This window comes from Pleurodeles waltl, chromosome 4_1 (genome assembly GCF_031143425.1).
Source record: "Pleurodeles waltl isolate 20211129_DDA chromosome 4_1, aPleWal1.hap1.20221129, whole genome shotgun sequence".
NCBI lineage: Eukaryota > Metazoa > Chordata > Amphibia > Caudata > Salamandridae > Pleurodeles > Pleurodeles waltl.
The window spans coordinates 998,434,518-998,460,406 of record NC_090442.1 but is presented as its reverse complement, the minus strand read 5'-3'; the positions used below and the strand labels follow the sequence as shown (position 1 = coordinate 998,460,406).

At 45.5% G+C, this 25,889-nt stretch overlaps 1 protein-coding gene across 1 annotated transcript in view; it reads right to left on the bottom strand.

The window, feature by feature from the left end:
- The window catches only part of COG5 (component of oligomeric golgi complex 5), a 1,306,288-nt gene that overhangs the window by 248,713 nt on the left and 1,031,686 nt on the right, over positions 1–25,889 (bottom strand). The window contains exon 18 of the mRNA XM_069229832.1: positions 22,860–22,963. Within this exon, the coding sequence (XP_069085933.1) occupies positions 22,860–22,963 (104 nt within the window). The remainder of the gene's footprint in view (positions 1–22,859; positions 22,964–25,889) is intronic.

Below are 25,889 nucleotides of genomic sequence, written 5' to 3'. Positions count from 1 at the left end.
GGATTGATTGGAGTATCATTCATCAGGAGTACTGTTGACGCCTGGTCTGTCGTTCTCCGTGGGGTTCTTGAAAATACACACAGCCTCTGTTCCTCCCCCTGCCTCCTCTCTGTCTGTTCCCTTCTGAACGGCCCCTGCCTAAAAAAGCTTCTGGGTCTTCGGGGCAACTCATAGAAGTAGATCCTTGTTGTTCTCCGTCTGAGCTATCAGAGGCTGATGTATCTGAAAAGGTGGTATATCTCCTATGTCCTCCCCTGCCTCTGTTTATAAATCTTCCTGAACGATCCTGTTTATAATAGTCTTCTTGGAGATAAGGATACGTCACAGTTTTGTCATATTTGGATATATCCTTAGCTAACTTGTCAAGTTTTTTTCTGTTGTGTTATGAACGTAAATTCATTTGATGTTTTTTCCAGGGCTTCAAGAGCCTGGCGTGCATTAATTAGTGCAGTATCCCTTGCTTGATCCTCAATTTCTTTTTCCAATTTAGTTGTGTGTTCTAATGCTGTATCAATCCCTAAAACCATCCAAGTTATTTGCTTCACTATATCTCAAACCGACAGAAAGGAATATGTTACTACACTATACTAGTAATCATCCCAGAAGCCTGAGAGATAATCTCCCATTTGGACAGTTTCTCTGGATCCGAAGAAATTGCACAAAGAAATCAGATTATTTCAGGGAATCCGATACTCTTATAGAAAGACTTATAGAGAGGGGTTACCCTAAAAGATTAGTAAGGAGAGCGAGAAAGCGGGCTTGGTACAACCATAGAGAATGTCTCCTAGAACCTAAACCATTGAAAGAGAACCAGAATATACTAGCTTGTGTAACTACATTCAATCCGGCTAGCAATGATATAAAAAATATTATTCTACAGCATTGGGAATTGATCAAACATCACCTTCATGTACAGGATTCCCCCCTAATTTTCCTTCAAGAAAGGGAAGAACTTAAAAGATACTCTGACACAAGCACTTCTACCACAGATGCCAAAAAGGAAAGATAACACACTAAGGGGGTTGCCAGTGGTTGTGGGACACTATAAATGTGGACACTGTGCGACATGTAAACTTAGCTTTAATACAACAGAATTTTGCTACAATGATAACATGTTCACCCCTACCTGCGTTTACAAATTGCAATACACAGGATGTTAGTTATGTAATCTGGTGCCCATGTAAACTCATGTATATTGGAAAAACGACACAGAAGGTGAAATGTAGGATCTTGCAGCATAAGAGCAGAATTAAATGTAAACAGTGGGAGCACCATTAGTGGAACATTATGAAAAATTCCAGCATAACAGTGACGATCTGAAGTGGCAAATTATTGAACAAATCAATTTGGCCCAAGTGGAAGTGATAAGAATTACCTCCTCACCAAACGAGAATTGTTTTGGATGGAAAAATGTGGAACTATAAATGATGGATTAAACACTTTAGAGGATTGGAGACAGGCCTCTTTATTATAATTTTTAAGCTATTTCCATCATTTATAGATGTTATATATCGCAGCATGATATTAGACGATATACTTGATCACCCTGACTTGTGTATATAACAATGACTCATGCAGATTTACTTATGTAAAATTTGTGCCATAATAGACTTTCAAATATAATTGTGTTTGGCCATAGGGTCTGTCCTCTTGATAGCGACCCAGTGTACACGAGGGTGGTTGTGGGTGGTTTTGCTCCGTCATACATGATGTGACCGTGACGGCATTGGAATGGTTAATGGAGCTGAGGCTGTTTCACAGACCTCGCGTACATGATCTACGAAGGCCGTGAATGATGAGAGATTGTTTTTGTTGTTGGGACATTAGTGAAAAAACGTCCCCGTGGAATAGGAAGGAGATTGTTTATATTTGATAAGATTAGATACCGCTTATAGGCGGATCAGAGAATAAATCCTTTCTATGCTAATCATAGTGCAATAAACAATTGAAGTTGACATTATTGCGGAGAGCATCTATTGATTATGAAGGCATGTTAGTGGTTAATGGAGTTGAGGCTAGTTGATGGTAGTAAGCGACATGCGGATATAGTGAATTACGATAGAATGCTCTTGTGTCAAAGCACGTAATGAAAGAAAAAATGCCCCTAGGGAACTGAAAGGGGATTGGTTGTATTAGCTATGATGAAGTTCCGCCGACAGTCGGACTAGGAAGGAAACACCGTTGTATTCGAATTATAGTGGAAGTGCACAGGTGTTTGATATAAGCTTGCCCCGTCGGACCAGAAAGGGGACGGTTTGTTGCCAAGTACGGTTCTCTGAAATAATGTTGTTCCACTATGAGGCGGACCTGAAGGGAAACTGTTGCTGCGAACAGGCACACATAGGCCTTACTCTATTTAAATGTTTCTGGTCGACGGAGACAGGAGGTCGCGATCTGATTTTCTCCACTGTGCGGGATGGTATGCTGAAATAAAGTAAGTTGGTGATGGTAATAATTTTAAGGCCTGAATGCCAGTATTTTCGGCATTTTAAATTCTTTATCTTTGATTAATGTTTTCTAGAAGCCTTAAATTGAAAACCAGGCACCAGTATTGCCAGGACTCTTTTATTGAGGAGATAAAGGAATGAGGAGCCTATTTTGAGGCTTTATTAAAAAAGCTGTATTGTGCAGAATCATTAATATTGCAATTACTTCTACACGGTGCATTATTTGCTTATTCATTTCTTTTGCAACTTTAGATTAATACATTTTGAATACTTACAGTAGTAGAGAAGTGTGGCACAATGGTTAGAGCGGCAGACCCTGATGCAGAGATCTGGCCCGGGACCAGGGTTCAATTCCCACCTAGGCGGGTCTTGGGCTCAATTCCCTTGGACCAGATAATTCTCGCCTCGGTGCCTAATCTAATTAATGGGTCCTACTCTGTAACTCTGGGCAATAGCTTACTTAATCTCCCAACTGCCCTCTCAGCGCCTGGATGCCTGGCTTCACCCTGGGGCTGTCCAGGAGTGGGCGCCTCACAGGGAAAAGCCAGGAGGGGTTCCACAGTGGTATGCGTACAGCGTCTTGAGACCCTAACGGGTGAGTAGTGTGCTATACAAGTGCGAAGTTTACAGTTTACAGGATTTATGTCTCTATTAGGAAGATGACTATCAAGAAATGAGAATCTAGAATTTGAACTATTGGGTGAGTTGTTACCCCCTATCCGGATAATTGATACAATGTTCTCTATGAATGAAGTTCACTGATTAAATTAGGTGTTTAATTATTATTTTCTAGGTGCTACACTATAGAGAATGATTCCCAGTCCTGATGATGACCTGTTGTTGATTCATATCTATATACAGGGTTGAAACGTCGACATAAATTGAATGTGGATTGACATTACATGTTTTCTAAGCGACTCCAGGACTGCTGGATTGACGGAGCCACTGGAAGTTCACATTGATTTTTAACCACATATTTTTTTATTGTATATATTGTATATAACACTATCACCTTTGTTCACAATATTCACTTTCACTGTGTTTATAAATATAGGAGCACCTATAAGTAGGCATTGCTTATTCTTCAATAAGGAACAATGTATGTTGAGTCTTTTAGATGACCTTAATTGAGTTGATAACAGAAATAAAAAAAATTAAATTAATCCAAGGAGACTGGATGTATTGAATATTATCTTAAATATATTTCTCAGTGGAAGTCTAGGTTTACTTCCCCCTTGTAGTGACCACGTATTATTATTACTGCTTGGTGATTGGTCACCAGAAAAATAACCTGTCGATCCAGCCAGCTCCAAAGTCTCTGGGTCTCCAAGCACAAGGTCTAAGATTCCACTCCATCCTGCTTGTTACAGGAACACAGGCTGGTAGTGTTGCTTGCCAGAAACGAAATCAGCCATCTTTCAATGATCAATGGGAAGTTTTCAAGGCTAGGCTGATGATTCAAAGCTTAATCGGGAGCAGGCACTGCGTTGAAGACCACAGTCCCCTGATTTCCACCTCTCCCAGATGAACCTTCAGCCCCCCACACGGGAGACGTCCCTACTGTGAGCTTAGTGGAACAGAGAGACAGCATCTTGACACAAGTGGTGTTGGAGTACTCTTACCACCTCTGAAGGGCCCAGTCCATGTACTCCAAGATACAGACGTGTCCCACTGTGGGCTGAGTTCACCTGAAATTGAAAGGTCCACTACATTGTCTGAATGTGTGAATGGGCACACAGTACAAGAAGAATGCATTAATCTAGGAGTCTAGGACACCTCATACCCATCCACACTGAGACACAAGATTGAACACGAAACATCAGGGTCATATCCTGAATGTCTGGGGACTCACAGCTGCACCTACAAGTCCAAGGACATTTTTCAATCACCTGTGTTCAGAGCAGAAAAAAACTTGAGCCACAGTAAGCAGTTTGCCCTTCTGTAAAGAGGCATTCTGCAGCCAAAGATCTAAAATCAGCCTCAGCGCCCCATTATCCCTGGACTCCAGAAATGAGTGGAAGTAATACAGTATATAACAAAGAGATCACTAGCAAAATAATTTTCAAAGACTCAATCTTAAAATCATTGCTGACCCACTATACATCCATAAACGCTTTTTTCATTTTATTTAATTGTTAAAGTTCCTTACAGAATTCATAACAATACAATAAATACATTCAGTTGATGTGTACATTCAGCATGATCATGTCTTCTGCATAATACAATATTCCATCAAGATAATGTCTCTCTAGAAAAATTAAAACAAGCCTACAAAACTCCCAATCAACTATTCACTCACATGCACTCTCTCAAGGCCACCTACTTCAGACATAACTCTCTACTGACCTGGAAGTTCTCTAAGAGCCATAGGGATGGAAAACCAGTTCCCCTCTTCCATCAATATGTCTTGGCAAAGGGAGGCAAAAGATTGTCAAAAGCAAGTTTTGGTGGTTTAAATGAATCGTAGACTTCCTTCAGGACCTCTTTCTTGATACTTCCAGATTTATAAGCACATGGGGTTTGTTCAGATTCTCGGCTCATCATACTCGAGATCTCCTTAGTGTTTCTGGTGGTCACTGTACATCATCCTTCGAGTCATATATGTGGGTAATTATATCCCACAGCATAATTGGGTTATCACTTCACCACATAAAAATTCCCTGTGGCATATAAGGATGTTTATTATAATGTTTTCAATAATTCATGCCACAAGCATAGATGTGGTGTATCCAGATTTCTGAATGCTGATTAGCATGTACATATCTCGAAACAATTGTATGTAACTCAGAAGGATTGCAGTATTGGAGAACAGCAGTATGCTTCTAATCTCTTAAATGATTTTCAGGGAAGGTGGTTGATTTCTAAACAGCAGGGTCACTGTTCTGACTTGTTTGTGCCATTCCATTCTGTTTCATGTCTTCCAGGACCTCTACCGTGTCTGCTCCAGTCTTGCTAAGACAGGTGTTGTGCCTTTAGACTCTTTTTATTCTATTCTAAAGTTCTTATAGGGTGCACAGCTACCTGAAGGCCTTCCAGTGCTATAACAGACATCGCAAGTCACCAGGTAACTACAGAAGGGGTGATTAGTTCCTAAACAGCCAAGTTTTCAAAGCCTTATGGAAAGGAAATTCATGGTCTAATTTGCATAACTCTAGTGGTAAGGTGTTACAGAGTTTAAGAGACAAATAGGCAAATGAATAGCCTCCCCATCAAGAGCTGAAAAATTAAGGAACATTCAGCCCATGTGCAGAGGAGAATCTAGGCAGCCTACCAGGAAGATATGGGGAGGCTAATGGTCTTAGCAATAGGGGGACTTTTTTGTGAAGTGCCCTGTGCCCAATGCATAAAGCCTTAGATAGCACAGTTGCTCCACCGGGAGCAGTGAAGTTCCAACAGAGCCTTTTTGGCGGACTGGTGTCTCCGGATGTTCATAAGAAGCTGAGCAGCGGCATTCTGGGTAACCTGCAGCCTTTTGACCACATATTGGAGTGAGCAAAGATATAAGGCATTACCATAATCCAGGCAAGATATTACAAGTGCCTGAACAATCAGTCTACTGGCTAGGAAGGGAAGAAGATTGAGGACCTTCCTCAGCATTCTCAGAACACCACAATTGGCAGTAAGCTTTTTTGCTTGGTGATCCATCGTGAAGCTGAAATCCAATCACATTCCAAGGCTCTTTATCAAACTTTTTGGGCTAGGAAACCTGCCCAGACTACCTGGCATAGGAGTCAGGGCCTTATTACTAAAATAGTTACCCAACAGCATGACCCCCTGTCTTGCCTTCTTAAGTGTTAACCAACAATTAGCCATCCATCTTGCCACTTCCTGAAGACATGTGGACAGGTGGAGGTGACTTGAACTGGAGTCGGAGAAGACTGATATAACCAGCTGGGTATCATCAGCTTAAGAAACTAAATGACATCCTAAACGAGTGCATAATTTCAGCCAGGGAGGTACATATAAAGATTAAAAAGAGTCCTCATTAGGGCTCAGGGAAGATTCATGGGGCTTCCCACAACTCAAAGGAAGACTGTCAGAGTAACAGAACTGATCTAGAACCTGAAAAGTTATATTCTCCAAAAAGGAGGTGAACCATTTCAGTGATCTGCCATTGATACACACATTTGATATTCTCGGAATAAGTGTGTCATGATCTACTGAATCAAAGGCTGCACTAAGAGCTAAAAGAATAATGGCTGCCAAGTTGTCATTTTAGTTCTTCAACCACTGCCAGCAAAGCTGTTTCTGTGTTGTAGTCTAAATCTCATTTCATTGGATTCAAGGTAGCAGAGAGATGTTTTTTGGCATGTTTTTCCAAGAACTTAAGATGCTTCTGGTAGCAGGGATATCAGCCTGTAATAACTCAGACAAAGGGAGTCAAGTCAAGGTTAAGCTATTTTAGCAGTGGTTTGACTGTCATGAGCTTCCATTGAGGGGGGCCTGCCCACTAATAAGGGAATGATTTAGCAGGTCTATCAGAACGGGGGCAATGCTTTCAAACCCTTGTCAAAGGATGTGAAGAGCAGCCGAGTCTGAAGAGGAACCTGATTTTATTGCACTTAAGTGGTCTGCGAGAAGACCCAAAGTGAGATTATTGAAGGTGGTAAAACTACCTTCTAGTTTCTCTAAAGGGGGCTTTCTGGATGGAGAGTGTTATTTGGCCTTCTGGGGAAGGAGGAGTAGATATCCATTATCTTCTTTTGGAAGAAGAGTGACAAGTTGTTGCAGTGCTCTACAGAGGATTCTTGAGTAGGGCTGGCTAATTTAGGCTCTTAGATCTCTTTAAGGGTCTGAAAAATCTCTTTAGATGAATTAGGTGAATTTTCAATCTTTATGGAGAAATGGGATGCTTTAGAAGATTTTATTTCTGCATGATAGTGCCTGATAGATTTACTGTATTTAAGTTCTAGCCTCATCGTAGGACTTTCTCCAGCTTCTCTCCAAACACTTACACTCCTTTTTCAAGCTCATTAAATGAGCATTAAATCAGGGAGGTTTGATGCCTCCCCGAACATTATTGTGCCATTCTTTCTGTTCTTTTTATACATGAGGCATTTCGGTTTGAATTTACTTTATGAAATCAGTGAGAGTCTGTGTAAACGAGACGGTGTTTCATTGAAGAGATCATAAACCGAGGCACCTGCGTGCAAAATGACTGCAAGGTGAAAAGGAGCATGCCTTGTTTTGATGCATCAATTTCAGCTGGGAATAAGGACCAGGAATGTACTCTGGAAAATCTGCAGTTACTATGTGCATGAAACTAGCACTCGCTGCAGTTACCACCCCCTCCCCACACACACACACTTTTTGCCTGATGTTAATGCTGACTTGACTGAGTGTGTGCTGGGATCCTGCTAACCAGGCCACAGCACCAGTGTTCTTTTCCTAAAAAGGTACTATTGGCACACAGATAAGTCCCTTGTAAAAGGTGCCCGTGGTAACAAGGGCCCTGTGGCCAGGGAGGGTCCCTAAGGGCTGCAGCATGTGTTGTGCTACCCTAAGGGACCCCTCACCAAACACAAGTGCACTGCCATTGCAGACTGTGTGTGTTGGTGGGGGGAAAAAGCAAAGTCGACATGGTATCCCCTTCAGGGTGCCATGCCCACAAAACTCTGTCTGTGGCATAGGTAAGTCACACCTCTAGCAGGCCTTGCAGCCCTAAGGAAGGGTGCACTATACCACAGGTGAGGGCATAGCTGCATGGGCAATGTACCTCTACAGTGTCTAAGTCCATTCTTAGACACTGTAAGTGCAGTGTGGCCCCATATTAAGTATATGTTCTGCGAGTTTGACATTTCGAACTCCACAGCTCCATAATGGCTTCACTGAATACTGGGAAGTTTATTGTCAAACTTCCCAGCACAATAAACCCATGCTGATGCCAGTGTTTTAGTTATTTTAAAAAGGCACAAAGAGGGCATCTTAGAGATGCACCCTGTATTATACCCAATCCTCTAGTGTAGGACTGACTGGTCTGTGCCAGCCTTCCACCAGCAGACACGTTTCTGGCCCCATGGCGTGAGGGCCTTTGTGCTCTTTGAGGCCAGAAACAAAGCCTGCTCTGGGTGGAGGTGCTTCACATCTCCCCCCTGTAGGAACTGTAACACCTGGTGGCGAGCCTCAAAGGCTCAGGCCTAATGTTACAGTGCCCCAGGCCACTGCAGCTAGTGGAGATGCCCGCCCCGCAGACAAGTCCCACTTTTGGTGGCAAGTTCGACAGGAAACGTAGGAAAAACAATGAGGAGTGACCACATCAGATGGGACCACCCGAAGGTGTCCAGAACCGAAGTGACCCCCCTCCCTGCAGAATCCTCCATCTTGGTTTAGAGGACAGGGGCCAGTAGGGTTAGGAATGTACCCATCCCCACCCCCACACAAGGGAGTGGGCACTGGAAGGGTGTAGCCACCTCCAGGGACAGTAGCCATTGGCTACTGCCCTCTGATCCCTGTAACACCCCTAAATCTGGTATTTAAGAGCTTCCCTGAACCCAGCTACCCAGATTCCTGGTGACCTGACAAGAATTTTAAAAAACTGCTTAGCTGAAACCCCCCGCAGAGAAGAAGATAGACAACTGCTTTGGCCCCAGCCCTATCGACCTGTCTCCTGCTTCAAAGAACCTGCAAAAGAACAGTGACGCATCCAGTGGGACCAGCAACCTCTACCAAGCTCCTGCACCCAAAAGGACAAAGAACTCCTGTGGACAGTGGCTCTGTCCAGGAAGAAAACATCCACCAAGGACTCCAGCCTCACTCCGAATGCATGAGTCCTAACCACACTGCACCAGACGCCCACGGCCCATGTCCAGGTGGCTGAACCAGCTAGAGAGGATCCCCAGGCGATTCTGAGCAAGTGTCCGCCCTGGGTTGACCTCTCCACCCCTCCACAATGACACCTGCAGAGGGAATCCCAAGGACACCCCTGACCGCAAAGCTCTGGATGAAGGTATCCGACACCTAAAGACACACTGCACCCGCAGCCCCCAGGCCTTGGAGAACACGACTTCCGGTGCAGCAGCGTTCAGCAGACGGCCCTTCCCCATCCAGCCTGTAGTTTGCCCGAGATGACCTCCTGGAACTCACCTGTAGCCTCTGAGTGACCCCAGGGGTCGCCTAATAGAGAATCATTGGAGACTCAACATCTTGTTTGCCTCCTGCACCCGGCCAGCCCAGCGCCGCTCAGGGTGTATATTTGGTGCCAACTTGTGGTCCCTCAGTGCTCCTCTAAAACCCCCATGTCTGCCCTCGGAAGTCGCAGGTACTTACCTACCTGCAAAACTGAAAATGAGTGCCCCCATTCTCCATAGGAGCCCACATTAATTTTGCCTGCACTTTACCTTCTGCACCCGGCCGACCCTGTGCTGCTTGTGGTGGGTGTTTGGGGTTCATTTGAACTCCCACTTGTGGACTTCCTAACCCCTGGAGACTCGAACTGTAAGTGTTGTACTTACCTGTAAAATTATCTAACTTTTATTCCCCCAGGAACTGTTTCTGAAAATTGCCCTTTGTCAAGTTTTAAAACAGATTATTGCCAATATTTAAAAAAACTGTATAACTTATTGATTTCAAACAAAGTACTGTTGATACATGTGTGAAATACGAATCTATTGAAGTACTTACCTGCAACTTGAATCGTGTGGTTCTAAAAATAAATGAAGAAAATATATTTTTGATATATAACAACCATTGGTCTGGAGTTAAGTCATTGAGTGTGTGCTTTGCACTACCCTCTGATAAGCCTATCTGCTCGACCACACTACCACAAAAGAGAGAATAAGTATTATCTACTTTAGCCTCTGTTAAGCCTCTGGGTTAACCCCACCACCCACCACGAGCAACACTGGGCCGGCCGGGTGCAGAGGTCAAAGATGAAGCAAATTTAACATGGGCTACTATAGACACTGGAGGCACTCGGAATCAGGCCTGCTTGCAGGTAAGTACCTGCGCCTTCGGAGGGCAGACCAGAGGGGTTTAGCGGAGCACCGGGGGGCAACAGGTCAGCACCAAACACACACCCTCAGTGGCGCAGGGGCGGGCAGGTGCATGGTGCAAACATAGCATTGTGCTCCCAATGCTTTCCTACAGGGGGATCTAAGGGGCACAAAAATGTTGCAGATGAAGTCCAGGGGGTCAGTTCCGGGAAACCAAAAGCTGGACACGGAGGAGGGCTGCCTGCTGGATGTTGCTGCACTGAAGGTCGGATTCCCCAACCAAGGTCAGGGGGCTGCGGGAGCAGGGGTACCTTATGGCATTGGAAATCTTAGTCCGGTTCTGTTGCGGTCAGGGGTTCCTCCGGATTCAGGCTGCAGGCGTCGTCGTGGTGGACTGGAGGGGTCAACTGAGGGTGGGCACTTGCTTAGAATCGCCTGGGGACCAGCTGTAGTTGGTTGGGTCACCTGGACTCAGGTCGTGGGCGTTGGGTGCAGAGTGGTCAGGATTCACGGATCTGGGGAGGTTCTGGAGTCCTGAGATGGAGTTTCTTCTTGAACAGGGCAGCTGTCCACAGGAGTTCTTGGTCCTCAGTGATGCAAGCAGTCCTCTGGAGGCTTTTCAGAGCTCACTGGACCAGCAGGATGCGTCACTTTCTTTTGCAAGGCTTTTTGAACCTGTAGACAGGCCTGTAGGACTGGTGCCAAGTCAGTTTTCGTTTTCCGTCTTCTTTGCTGGGGTTTCAGCTAAGCAGTCCTTCTTTCTTCTTGTGAGGTTGCCGGGAAACTGATGAGCTAGGTTCAGGGTGGGGGGGGGGCTTAAATCCTGGATTTAGGAACGTTACAGGGGTCAGAGGGCAGTAGCCAATGGCCCCTGTGGGTGGCTACACCCTTCCTGTGTCCACCCCCTTTGGGGAGGGGGACACAAACCTAATCCTATTGGTCCCTGTCCTCCAAACTAAGATGGAGGATTTTGCAAGGAGGGGGTCACCTCAGCTCTGGACACCTTAGGGGTGGTCCCAGCTGTGGTCCTCCTTTTTCCTAAGTTTCCTACCGAACGTGCAGCCAAAAGTGGGGCTTTGTCAGGGATGCGGGCATCTCCACTAGTTGGAGTGCCCTGGAGCACTGTAGCAAGAGGCCTGAGCCTTTGAGGCTCACCACCAGGTGTTACGATTCCTGCAGGGGGAGGTGTGAAGCACCTCCATCCAGTGCAGGCTTTTTTTCTGGCCACCAAAAACACAAAGGCTCTCACCCCATGTGGTCAGAAACTCGGACTGGGCAAATACAGGGGGCATCTCTAAGATGCCCTCTGGGTTCATTGTTTAATAAATCCAACACTGGCATCAGTGCGGTTTTATTGTGCTGAGAAGTTTGATACCAAACTTCCCTGTATTCAGTGATGCCATTATGGAGCTGTGGAATTCGTAATGACAAACTCCTAGATCATATACTCAATATGGCCACACTGCACTTACAATGTCTAAGAATGGACTTAGATACTGTAGGGGTATTTTGCTCATGCAGCTATGCGGTCACCTGTGGTGTAGTGCATCCTGCCTTAGGGCTGTAATGCCTGCTAGAGGGGTGACTTACCTATGCCACAGGCAGTGTTTTGTGGGCATGGCACCCTGAGAGGGATGCCATGTCGTCTTTGTCTTTTTCTCCCCACCAGCAAACACAAGCTGCAAAGGCAATGTGCATGTGCTTAGTGAGGGGGTCTCCCAGGGTGACATAATACATGCTGCAGCCCTTGGGGACCTTCCCTGGCCACAGGGCCCTTGGTACCATGGGTACCTTTTACAAGGTACTCAAGTGTGTGTCAACTGTGGAAACTGTGGTACAGGGCTTGGGAAAGAACACTGATGCTGGGGCCTGTTTAGCAGAAGCCCAGCACACTCTCAGGCAAAGTTGGCATCAATATCAGGCAAAAAGTGTGGGGGGATTACCATGCCAACAAGGGCACTTTCCCACAATCACCCTCTATTTTAAAGGCATCATTAAATGCAACTAACCATACCTCTACCTTCAATCTCTCCTTGAAAGCTTTGCCTTGCTTGATTAATGACTCGGACTATCGGCACCTCAAACTGGACATTTTCCTCAACTCCACAATGCTGGCAGGCATGAATTTAACCCAAAAGCAGTATTTATGTTTTAGAACTATCTATGGGAAGTCATTTTGGGATGGGGCATGACCAAGATGGTGACTGTGAGAGATATCCTGCCTTGACCTATGAGCGATGGCCCCAAGAATCCTGCCACTATCCTGCAGATTGGGCAACCGAGGGGTATATGGAGCCCTGTTGCGGTGGTAAATTGTCCCATGCTGATCTGTTGGTGGACCACAGTGAAGAGCCTGACCGCTTGATGAGGAGGCCTAGAGCTTAACAAGGCCTGCTCAAGGCAGCTGACCTAGGGCTTGGAGGTACCATCAGGATTGGCAGCCTGTACTGCTGGATGAGGCAGTGTAGCTCCTGAGTTTCCACCCTGATGAAGCCTGATTCCTCTGCAGTGCACCGGCGACCACTTGACAGAAGTGGTACAGTGGAGAGGAGATTTTACCCGGAGGCCTTCAGGCAGCTTAGAAATCTAAGGAGAATTTTCAATATGGGGACCAGGCCCAGACTGCTTTCTGCAGGTGCCTAAACCTGTTGTGCCTGTTAGACGCCAGGGCTAAGATCAAGACCACTGGCTTATGTGTGCTGGACATGAGTTATCTTTATATTGAACACTGCACTGGATGAGGCATAGGCAGCTACGTCAACCAAGAAAACTGCATAGTGGTTCAATGACCCCCTCCGCCATGCTTCTACCTGCCGTTCTGCGGGCGCATTGGAAGAGCACTCTTCCACTGGATTTATGGCACCTGTGCAGCATCAGGTGGGTTCACAGGCCGGCTGCATTGCTGCTTGGACACTTTGCTACCAGGGCATGGGCTGAGACTGCAGTGCCTCCTTTGAGTGTCCGAGCTAGAAATTCCTCTTGGCTGCTAGGAGTGGCTGGTGTTATTGTACACTTTATGGTTATAGCTGCTGTCCCAGTGCGGCAGACACACAAACTATGTGGATGGTTAGAACTTGAGTGTGACTCTCTCCCTTTCCTGAGCAGCTGGGAACCCCTCGGCTGCCCGGGTCAGTGGGCACCTGACTCTACTGGTGGCGCGCCCTGCTCGGTAATGGTGCGTATTGAGGTCTATGCCTCTACAGGCCTTCCATGGACAATGGTAAATCCCACATCTGCCAAGCCATTCCCAACAGGGCATAATAGAGTTGCATGAGCCTGCTGCATCTGCTGCAGAACCATTGCGCCACGTGGAATCTATGCTGGAAATGCATACTGAGAAGCCTGACGCCATACCACAGGCAACACTGGACCCTAATATCAATTTGGAAACTAAGATTGATGCATTCACAATCAAAGTGAATCAGCTCAGAGCAGACCACAAAAGTGGTAACAGCGTGTCGACAACACCAGATCTACTATCACCTCCATTTGCCTGATGCTTAAGAAAATCCAGACCCAGCTGCAGCCTCTGAGGTGTGATATAAAAGAGCTTAAGCTGAAAGCAGACTACTTTGAGAGGAGCTCTCAGCATAATAATATCCATTTGCTTGGGCTGCATAAGAGTCAAAGAGTCAAAGAGCCAGAGTAAGGAGCAGTTTCTGAAAGAGTGGTTACTGCCCACAGTGTTGGTGGCTACGGTACCCAAGTTCCTGGTGCACCACTGGATCTGATAGTTACCAAGTCTCCTTAATTTCAGGGAACACCTGGTGTAGCTCTCCAGTGGAAAGTCTGTGGCTCTACAATGGCAATATTATTAATGTTTAACTAGATTACGCTTAAGATGTACAACAACAATGTCGTTTGTCTGTGACTGTAAAAAGGCAACTGTGTGCAATGGACATGAAGTATGCTCTCTTGTTCCCTGCAAAACTGAGGGTAGTCAATAATGGTACAATGCACTTCTTCAGTCCCATGCGGAAGTCTGGACCTGGCTGCAAAAGAAGTGGGCAGCCGCTCTGTGGGGGCGAGGACCTCAGAGGGGCTGTAAGGTTATCAGGCTGGTAAGAGGAGGCAAAGGGGTGTGCGTGCCCAACCCACAGAGGAACAGGTGGCCTTGGAAAGGGTGCGAGTGGTTGCATATGGGGTACAGCATAGCAGGTTCTGGTTCCAGACACTGATGCAAACTCATGGTTGGGGCTATCGGCACCAGTGATTTGGATACTGAGCAGTGGCCGGTTCTTCACCCAGGGAAGTGAAAGATATCACATTATGCATTGCTTGATACCTAGGGCTTACTGCCCAGGACTATGGCATGTACAGACACCTGACAGGTTTTGATATTAGACAATGGAGTTCCCATCTGAATACCACTGTGGCTTCAACCGGGCCTCATGTAGAGGAGCACGTTTTGACCTGAGTCATGCTCCCAACTTCTAACTGGGAGCCTTATTGGGGAGGGTGGTGTGTGCTGTACGGCGGGACAGTCAGGCTGCTACTCTCGGGACATCACGATCTCTATATGAAAGCCATCAGCACCAGATAAAATATATTATTTAGGGCTATACACAGCATACATCACAGGATCTGTGCATTCCTCAGAAGCAGATGCATACATTTAGCATATCTGCAGGAGACTCATAGGTTCCGAGCTTCGAACGCTCGCTGGAAGGGCCGGTTTATCGGTCCACTTATCCAGCATTTGAGTATTGGGTCCAGGTGTGGACTGCGCTTGGGGTTCCATGTGTGAGCCATAATTCATGCATAGATACCAGCGAAAGGTATGTGATTGTCCAGGGGACACTGGATGGGAATTAGATGACACTGGTAGAAGTATATGCCCCTAACAATAATCCCTCTGTATTCCCAGACTCCCTCAATCCCACGCCACTCCAGATACTGCATGCTCCATGCCTTCAAGATGGGAATTTTAATTGTGTACACAATACTCACACACAGAGGTCCTAACCTTCCTTCCAGGTGCTCAGGGAATTAAAGTAAAACAACATTTCCAACAATGCAATGCGATTAGTCAGCTACAGCATAGCTGGTGCCTGATGCACCCTGAGGCAAAGGAATACACCTTTTAACCACAGATGCATCAGCATCACACGAGGTTAGATTAGTTATTTTGCAATAATGCACTCTCGCCTAGAATTGAAGATACTGAGAAACTAGGCCGTACTGTGACTGATCATTACTGTCTACATCTGGTCCTCGCAAGCACCTATGCTTATGTGGAGGCTGCACACAGAGGCAATGATGGATGCTCCCTTTTGGGAGACTATAGATACCTGCATCTAGCGCTATTTTGTTTAAAACAAAAATAATGCCTTCAGTAAAGGTGTTAAATGGAAAGCCTTCAATGTGGGTTTGCGCGGCCACTGTATAGCTACTACTTAGGGCATGAGATTAGCATTGAATATGAGCATTCTAGAGACACTAGGAAAGATTTGCAAAGATGAAAAGCTGGTAGGTACATCACAGGGGGCTGACTTTCAGCTTAGAGACATGCAGAAATGACATAAGGAACAGATGCAGAACTTAGCACACATGGCCTAGGGGGCATATATATGTCTCAGCGACAGGTGAAGGGGGGCCAGATGGAGGAGTATATTGCCCTAGTTGCTGAGATGAGAGATGCCTAGGACTGTGCCAGATGATATTAAAGGCAAGGACTGTTGATACTTAAAACTCAGGCAGTAATCAAAAGCGCCTTATGGATTACTATTGATCGTTGCACTTGGCTCCACTGGACGCAGACCCCCCTCGGTTGAATGCCTATGTACGATCGACTCTTCTTCCTCGTAAAGACCCGCTGCAAGTCCAGGAACTAGAAGAGCCCCTGCATCTGGATGAAATTCGAGCTGCTATGTCGCAAATGACTGGGAATAAAACATCGTGGCTCAATGGGCTTTCAGTCAAATTTTATAGAACCTGCAGTGCTCTCATTGCGTGTAGGAAGCTGGCTTAGTTTGTGGTGGGTACCTATGACACTTACACCTTGTACCAGATCCACGGTCCCCCTGTTAGTGAAGTGTAGGCAGTGTCTAGAAGCCAGGCTCTCAAGAGGTAGCTGTGGATGAGCAGCCAAGGCTTATCTAGGAGACATGCAAAGCTCATGCAATACCACTGTAGTCACACAGCACTTACACACATGAGAGAAAACACTCAGTGTTACAAAAATAAAGGTACTTTAGTGACACAATTACCACCCCAACAGGAGGTAAGTAAACACACTAAATATGTACACTAGTAATCATAAATAGGCATAACTAGCAATAGAAAACAGTGCAATACCAACAGGCAATAGTGAACCTAGGAGGGGCCCAAACCATATACTAAAAAAATGGAATGCTAATGCAGGACCACCACCAAGGTAAATGGAATCTGTAGGGTGGAGCTGGAGGAACTAAGAAACCCTTAAGTTAAGTATCACAGTGCCCCTCAGTGACCAGGATGAAAGGAGTAAATTACTGGATTTTCCCCAAACTATAAAAAAGGACTGAAAATGAAGATAATGCAACACCCAGACAAGACTGCAAGAAACCACCGGTGGATTCCTGAAGAGGAAGACCTGAAAAAGAAGGGGAACAAGTCCAGAAGTCACAGGAGTGCCCGGTGGTGGCAGGAGCCACTACCCACCTGTCTGGTTGCAGGAGTTGGTCGACGGTAGGACGAAGACGGTCAGCAATGCAGCCCTGGAGTCTGTGAAGACTTCCTGGAGGATACAGTTGATGTCCCATGCCGGATGGAAGATTGCAGTCTGTCTAAGACGTGGAAAAGCCACCAACAAGCCTTTGCAAAGGCAAGAGTTGCGGTAGAAAAAAAGCAGAGCTGCCGGATACCAGCAAGGTCCAGGAGGACTAAACCCAGAGAGTCCACAGAAGAAAAGGCAGCCCCCACAGGAAACCCACTGGAAGAGGAGCCACGAGTCGCAGAGGAGCTCACGCACAATTGAAGAAGGGTCCCACACTGCAGGCGAACCATACAGAGGGTTGTGCGCAGCAGGGAAGAGTGCTGGGGCTACTTGTAACCTGAAGATCCCCTGGAGGAAATGCCAGTAGGCCTTGGTAGCTGCAAGATACGCGGTGCACAGGGTACTGTCCTGCGTTGGAAGGCAAGGGCTTACCTCCACCAAAGTTGGACAGCTGGCGGAGAGGACCAAGGGGACCACTCTAGACCACCACCACCTGTGATGCAGGATCCACGCAGCACAGGATGAGAGGAGATTCACGCAGCCGGTCGTTAGTGCCTATAGATGCAGGGGAGTGACTCCTTCACTCCAAGGGCGATTCTTTCTTCCTTCTCATGCAGATCCTGAGGATGTGCAGCTGGGGAAATGTTGCAGAAGCTTGAAGGGGCTGTGGAAAAAATAATGGAAACAGAGTCTTCATCGTGGATGCAGATTGTCGGTTCCTGGAGGGTCCAGTCGCGGTTCCAGTGTCCAGAAGTCAAAGTAGAGGTTGCAGAGGAGTACTGCTGGAATCTTGCAAGCCAAATCTGAGGACCCACCCAGGAGGGAGTCCCAAAATAGCCCTGGAAGGGGGACTGGTCACCTAGCAAGGTGACCACCTATCAGAAGGGGCCTCTGATGTCACCTCCCTGACCTGGCCACTCATATGTTCCCAGAGGCCTCTGCCCACCTTGGATTGAAGATAGCAGAATCAAGGGACCCTCTGGAGGAGCTCTGGGCACCACCCCTGGGGTGGTGATAGACAGGGGAGTGGTCACTCCCCTTTCCATTGTCCAGTTTCATGCCCGAGCAGGACTGGAAGTCCCTGAACCAGTGTAGACTGGTTTATACAAGGAGGGCACCAAATGTGCCCTTAAAAGCATGCCACTGGCTTGGGGAGACTATCGCTCCAAAGCCATTTAACACCTATTTCCAAATGGAGAGGGTGTTAACCCCCCCCCCCAACAAAGGAAATCCTTTGTTCTGCCTTCCTGGGCTTGAGCTAATCAAGCAGCAGGAGGGCAGAAACCTGTCTTAGGGGTGGCAGTAGCTTGGGCTGCCCTGAAAACCCCAGAAAGCTGGTAGGACCAATGCTGGGGGTCCTCTAAGGAGCCCCCAGAGTGCATGGAATCATACTTCCAATACTGGCAACAGTACTGGGATATGATTCCGAAATGTTAGATACCAAACATGTCTAGGTTCGGAGTTACCATTATATAGCGGGACATAGGCAGTGACCTTTGTTCTCAAACCAGAAAGAACTGCTATACAACAAGCGCTGCAGGGGACCCCATTCATAGATTGGTTTCTGGTCCCTGTACGTTTCACACCCAGAATTAGATACTCTTCAGACCACAGCAAAGGCCTGTTGGTACAAATAGATGCAAATACAAGGAAACTGTTTCCCATGTGCCCTACAGTTGCCTCTACAGGAGTTGCCCGCTCTGAAGGATGTAGCAGCAGTGCACGACCACAGGCCATAGCTTAGTGCTGGAGTGCACTGTGTGGGGGACTTGTACGACATGAATGGGCTCCACATCTTTGCCGACCTGCAAGCACACTATGAACTGGGGTCTGGACTCTCTTTTTAACCCTTTTGTTAGGCTTTTCAAGTACAAAATAACAATCATGAACGAAAGCAAGCAAGTATGATTACTTTACAGCACTTTGGAAATCAAAGGAAGCATTGGGCTCTGTTCGTTCAATACCACAATATCACTATGCAAGGCTTGGTAAATTATTATGTTGACAGGAAAACAAGGAAGGGCTTTTTGGGTCTCCTACCTCAGACGAAGAAGATAGGTACACACTTTGATTCATCGACCTGGCTTAGGTCCAATTTAAACGGTGTTCTGGCTTTGGGACCTTTACTTGTGGTCAAAGGCTGAAGCGAACACTCTCTCTGCACTTATTACCAGTGGTGGGAGAGGCCCACCTCCTGCTATTGATTATCTACTGATAAACTGAAGGCAAAAAAAGACAAAAGACAATCCTGAGTAGGGACAGAGGGCTGGCATATCACTTTTTCGCTACAGCAACAGATACTGTTATTGTGAATGGGCTGTGGGGCTCCCATGGGAGTGGGACTGGTGCAATTACTGGGGTGTGGCTGGCCCAATCTGCTGGTAAGGTTGGTGGAGCTAAATGTTACTTTTGACCGCATACTCGCTAATTGGTTATCCCTCTTGTAATTATTGGGTACTCAAACAGCTGTTTTACTAGAAATGCATGTCTTACACCTTTTCTTTTTTTTGTTAGTTACACAAAGTGTGGTGGATCCTTTCTATTGGGGTAGTGCTTCGACGTGCAATTCAGCACTATTAAGTAACCTTCTTTCTAGGATATGCTCTTGTGACACCTTAATGGTAGCATATTAGTGGCTGTGTTTTCTGTAGTGTTCAAAATAATAAAGAGATTTAAAAGAAAATGTAATTTAGGGAGTACCAAAAGGTTTTCAAATCAATTCAAACATACAGTAGATGCTTTATATATTAAACAAAACACCTCACTGCTAAATTCATAAGAAAATGTAATGTATGCACCAAAAGGGTATTTCTAAGATGGAAGCTAAATTAATTACATTTAATACTGATCTGTCAATGGCAAACAATGGTCTGTGATTGAGTATAGCTTTGAAAGCACTGCTCTTGCTTATAGTTGAGTCATGAATCAGATAAAAAACACTTTACACTATGTATAAAGCTACTCATGAAAAAAGGCCCTGATTACACAGAACATCTGACAGTCCAATAAATTCATACAAAGAACACATTTACTGCCAACGAGCCTTCAAGTGATCAAAAGGAGAAAGAGACAGATGTTTGGACATCCAGGTCTTGGGTGCTAGAATGTCTCACTCCACTTTTTACATTTAAACTCATCTTACATTGGCCATTCGTTCCTTATCTCATAATGGTAGACATTCCTTATATAAATCTCTTAAGAAGAGCACAATGTCTGGGCATTGAGCTCAACAAGGTTTAGTTCTGCTGACACAGTTGAACGTGGATGTAAGGTCCATGAAGGCCAGGTGTAGGGCCTCCTGCTTTGCTCGACATATTTATTAAAAACAAGAAATAAATGTAACCACTGCTTGAGAGTGCTCCATTCAGACCTAAAACCATACTGTAAGTCAGAGATAACCCTAATACTTTCTGCTCAAGAAGTGAGTCTAGTGAGAATCACCTGACCAACAACCTTAACTACCGATTTGTTAATAAGATGGGTCGATAACCATGTGGGTCCCCTCCCTTAAACTCCTTCTTTTAAATGGCCACAACAACAGATTGGGACCAAAAGCTTGGCAGGCCTTTTAAGACTGATGCATTGAAAACCTGTGTGAGCAATGTGGCCTATAAATTGGGTTCTAAAAATACAAATCAGCAGGAACCACGTTCCGTACCTGTGCTCTGATTCTGGTTATACATTAAGGGCTTCCTGCATTTCATCTAGGGGGAATACAATATGAGAGACACCAACAAGGGGCCCCAACTCCGGGTCAGAAGTGGGGAAATCACTGTAACTGTTGACCCATTTGAAATGTTTGACCCAGCTTTTGGGCAAAATATGGGAACAAACAACTGTCCCTTCACCCAGAGCAAACACAGGGCGATTCACGATTTACCAAAATAGGGTACTCTGGGAGAGGTCACAGGTGTGCTAAAGTTTATCCTAAGCATCCTCTTTTAGGGCCCTTTTCCTATCCTTTAACACCTTTCTGTAAAACTCTCCACAAGATGTGACCAAGTCTGTGTCAGAAGGGTGAGTGCTTAGAGATGTTTCTAAATCCCTGTGTACTCAGAAGCACCTACTATCAAACCAGTGAGGGTTGCATGGAAAAGATCTTGAATTTGTTGCCATTAAGGCAGAACTCACTGAGCAACAAATAACACCAAAGGCAGCAAGGATATCAGCATCACTAGACCCCCTCCCAAAGGCACTTGCCCAATACCATAGAACATAAGCCTATTAAATTACTGGGGAGGGTCTCTCGGGTTATTCCTGCCCTCTACTGCAAGACACCAAAGTAAAAGGTAGTGAGATTGAGAGGAATGATTTTTGAAAATGTATAGGAAAGAAGGAACTACTAAACGAGAAGTCAAAAATCATTGATAGCAATATTCATTAAAAAAAACAGGAAAAATAATAAGAATAATGCTACAGCGGTATTAGTTATTACTAACAAGAGATGAACATCAGAGGAATTGAATCAATAATATACTAGCAATAACATTTGCATAAGCAGTATCTATAAAATACATGGCGGACAGAAAGGAGGAAAATTGGCTGTACTCAAACCAGTAAGTTTCCTATACATATAAGAAATGCAAGGGATACGCTAATGTGGAATTGTCATATTTAAAAACAGGTGTAAAACAATATGAAATTTGTAAAAGAATTACATATGAGCACAAATAAGTAAAGGGTAAGCCTTGTCCTTGTAAAAAATTCTACGCTGGAAGCATGAAATGAAAATCGAAGAAAAAAAGCATTATCAGAACATATAAGTGCAGCATGTCAAAATGATTCACCATACCCCATTCGAAGAAACACATATGAAATACATTCAGATGAGACAAAAAGCTTTGTTTTTTTAATGAACAGACTGCATAGAATTTATCTGAGGGGGGAATTGGACTGGAAAAATTGAGAAGATTAGACTCCCAGTTGACACATTACAACCCACAGGACATAAATTAGATGCAAAAATGCATGATCATCTGAACAAGTAGCTTCGTCTTTTCCAATACATAGGGCAAAAGATCAAAATTAATTAATGGCTATCACACAGACTCATGAAAGATGTACAAACAATTAAAAAGGGCATTTGGATGAAAATGATTGTTTTCCAGTTTCTTGGGTTGTTTTCTTAATGTAGAGAGAGAAAAAATGTGTGATTATATACATATATATATATATATATATGTATATATATATATAGAGAGAGAGAGAGAGAGACTTCGCAAAAAAAGAAAATAAGGACAATTGATCCCAACAGCCACCTGTACTGAGCCTAGAAAACATGAAGTATGTACCAACAGAGACGATGATGTAATAGCAAAAAAAAAAAGAACTGAAGTAACATTGACCAAGAGCTGTGGTCTTCCTGTTTTTAAATATTTTGTAAACTATGGGCTGAATACATTTTCCCATTTTCATGGAGTGCTGTCCATTTTTTAAATCGGAGTGGTGCCCCTTTGGGAGTCCCTACAAATAGGTGTATAACCTGGTCCATAACAATGGGTGGGAGGTGATATTTGCTGCTCTACAAAATTCCTTAATAAATAGCTAAATACATATTCTATGTATGTGTAACTTGTTTCCAGGTCAAAGCGACTCCTACATACCTACTTTAGTAATCAGCAAAAAATGGTCATTTAAGTGTGCAAACATTTTTAGTTCCCTTTTGTATTTTATTGTAGCATTTATTTGAGTGTTGTACTAGTTTGTGTATGCCATGATCAATCTTTCTGTTGTGCAATCAGTATGATCAGTTTTAGCAACTTCTGGATGAAATTAATTTCTTACCCTGAAAAATCTTCTTGGTGCATTGTGATAATAATTGCCTCCACCGAGTCAGCAACAGAATTTAGTAAAGGCTGCACCGCACTTCCCATTAGTGAATGGATAACCTGAAAAGAAATATACATAGGGAGTCACCGATTTTCATAGAAAATAAAAAAAGAGGTTGAATAATACTAAAATGAGAGACTACAAATGTAAAACCAGTGCCAGCACGATGGTGACAAAGATGGAAAACAGCTGGAGTGGGTCAGTTAACACAAGCTGGGCTGGAAAAACATTCTAAAACAAATAGCAAAAATGATGAAACTACATTCCTTTCGCTATCCTATGCCCCAACCATTTAACTATTTACACAAATACTTGTAGCGGTACAGAATCTCTCAACTATGCAGGAAGAATTGCTCAGGACTGCACTGAGGGGATGCCAATAGCCTTCTGTCAGATTAGTGGTACATACAGTGAGTGTCTGAGTATGGAACTGGTGTGTCCACCCGCACTGAAACTGCAGTGCTAAGACAGATAGTATAACAGTAACTGTATGAAGCTGGCTCTGTATATACTACATCAAAATGAGATATAGTGTGCACAGAGTCCAGGGGTTCCCCAGAGGCTTAACAGAGGCTAACATAGATAATACTAATGCTCTCTTTTATGGTCGAGCAGTTAGGCTTATAACAGGGTAATGCAAAGCATTTGTTATACACGCACAGTCAATAAATGAGTCAGACTCAATGACTAACTCTAGTGCAATTGTTTTTATATAGCAAAAATATATGTTGTTACTTTATTACCAGAACCAGAAAAACTTGTCGCAAGTAAGTACAATTGTAAGTAGGTATCACGCATATGTATCAAACGTACTTTGTTTGGTTTTAGCAGATAAAGCAGTTTAGAAGTAAATAGCAATTTTCTATTGCAAAAGTTGACACACTGCAATTTTCCATAGGAGTCCATAGAGACCTAGGGGGGATAAGTATTATCACAGAAAACAGGTAGGTAGAAGACTTACGATTCCAGTCTTCAGGATGCAGGATGTCCACAGGTCAAAGTTCGGCTGACCCCAAAAGTGCACCACCCGCAACACAGGGCAGGCTGGGTGCAGAGGTCAAAGTTGGTGATAGATTTAGAATGGGATCCTATTCCATAACAGATCTGCTGGCAGGTAAGTACCCGTGACTTTGGAGGGCAGACCTGGGTGGTTTAGGTGAGCACCAGGGAGGCGGAGTGGGGGACGGGGGGGAGCACAGGTTAGCACTAAACACCCCCCCCCCTCCAGAAAACCAATGCTGGACAAGCAGGACGCCCACCTGCTGAACGTTGCTGGACCATCAGTCAGATTCCCCAAGGCCAGGGAGCTGCAAGTAAAGGGGTACCTTTGGGCAAAGGGTATCTTTGTCCAGTTCTGGCGCGGTTCGGGGGGGGGGGGGAGGGGTCTGCTGGATTTAGGCTGCAGGCGTCGTTGTGTTGGCCAGGAGCTATCAACCCAGGGTGGCTACAAGGTCAGAATCACCTGGGGACCTTTCGCTGGACTTGTGGGCCACCTGGACTCGGGTCGTGGACGTCAGGTGCAGAGTGGGCAGGGCTCGCGGATCCGGGGCAGTTCTGGAGCCTTTTAGAGGGTTTCTTCTGGACAGGGCTCAGGACTTCTTGGTCCTCTACTGGGCAGTCAGTCCTCTCTGGTTTTGTAGAGGTCGCTGGTCCAGCAGGATGCGTCACCTTCTTGCAGCAGGGGTCTTAGAAGATGCAGATAGGCCGGTAGGGCTGGGGCCAAGTCTGTTCTCGTCTGAAGACTTCACTGCTGGGGTCTGCTTGGCAGTCCTCCTTTCTTCTTGAGGTCCCCGGGAATCTGGTGAGTCAGGTTCAGGGGAGCCCAAAAATACTACATTTAGGAGTGTTACAGTATTCACAGGGCAGCAGTTATTGGCTATTGTCCCTGATTGTGGCTACACCCTTTCTCTGCCCCCACCCTTTGGGAATGGGTGCACATTCCTAACCCTGTTGGTACCTATCCTCCAAAAACAAGATGGATGATTCTGCAAGGAGGGGGTCACTTCAGCTCTAGACAAGAGGAGTGGTCCTAGCTGCAGTGGTCGATCCTCAAGTGGGGCTTGGTCTGGGAAGTGGGCACGTCCAAAAGCTGGAGTGCCCTGGGGCACTGTAACAGGAGGCCTGGATTTTAAGACTCACCACCAAGTGTTACAGTTCCTGAAGGGGGGAAGCACCTCCGCCAAGAGCAGACTTTGTTCCTGACTCCAGAGAGCACAAAGGCTCTCACCCCATGGGATCAGAAACGTGTCTGTTAGAGGCAGGCTGGTACAGACTGGTCAACCTTACACTAAAGGGTTGGGTAAAATACAAGGGACATCTCTAAGATGCCCCCTGTGTGCATTGTACCATAAATCCAACACTGGCATCAGTGTGGGTATATTGTGATGAGAAGTTTGATACCAAACTTCCCAGCCTTCAGTGAAGCCATCATGGAGCTGTGGAGTTCGTAACGACAAACTCCCAGCCCATGTACTTAATATGGCCACACTGCACTTACAGTGTGTAAGAATGGACTTAGACCTGTGGTATAGTGCACCCTGCCTTAGGGCGGTAAGGCCTGCTCGAGGAGTGACTTACCCCTGCCAGAGGCAATGGGTTGTGGGCATGGCACCCTGGAAGGGGTGCCATGTCGACTTTAGCATTTTCTCTCCACCAGCACACACAATCTGCAATGGCAGTGTGCATGTGCTTGGTAAGAGTCCCTTAGAGTGTCACAATACATGTTGCGGCCCTGAGGGACCCTCCAGGGTCACAGACCCCTAGGTACCACTGATACCGTTTATAAGGGACTTATCTGTGTGCCAGGGGTGTGCCAAATGTGGAAACAATGGTACAGTTTAGAGAAAGAACACTGGTGCTGGGGCCTGGTTAACAGGATCCCAGCACACACACTGTCAAGTTAGCATCAATATCAGGCAAAAGGTGGGGGGTACCCATGCCAAAAGGGGCACTTTCCTGCACACACTTAGGTGTGGGTGTGTAACC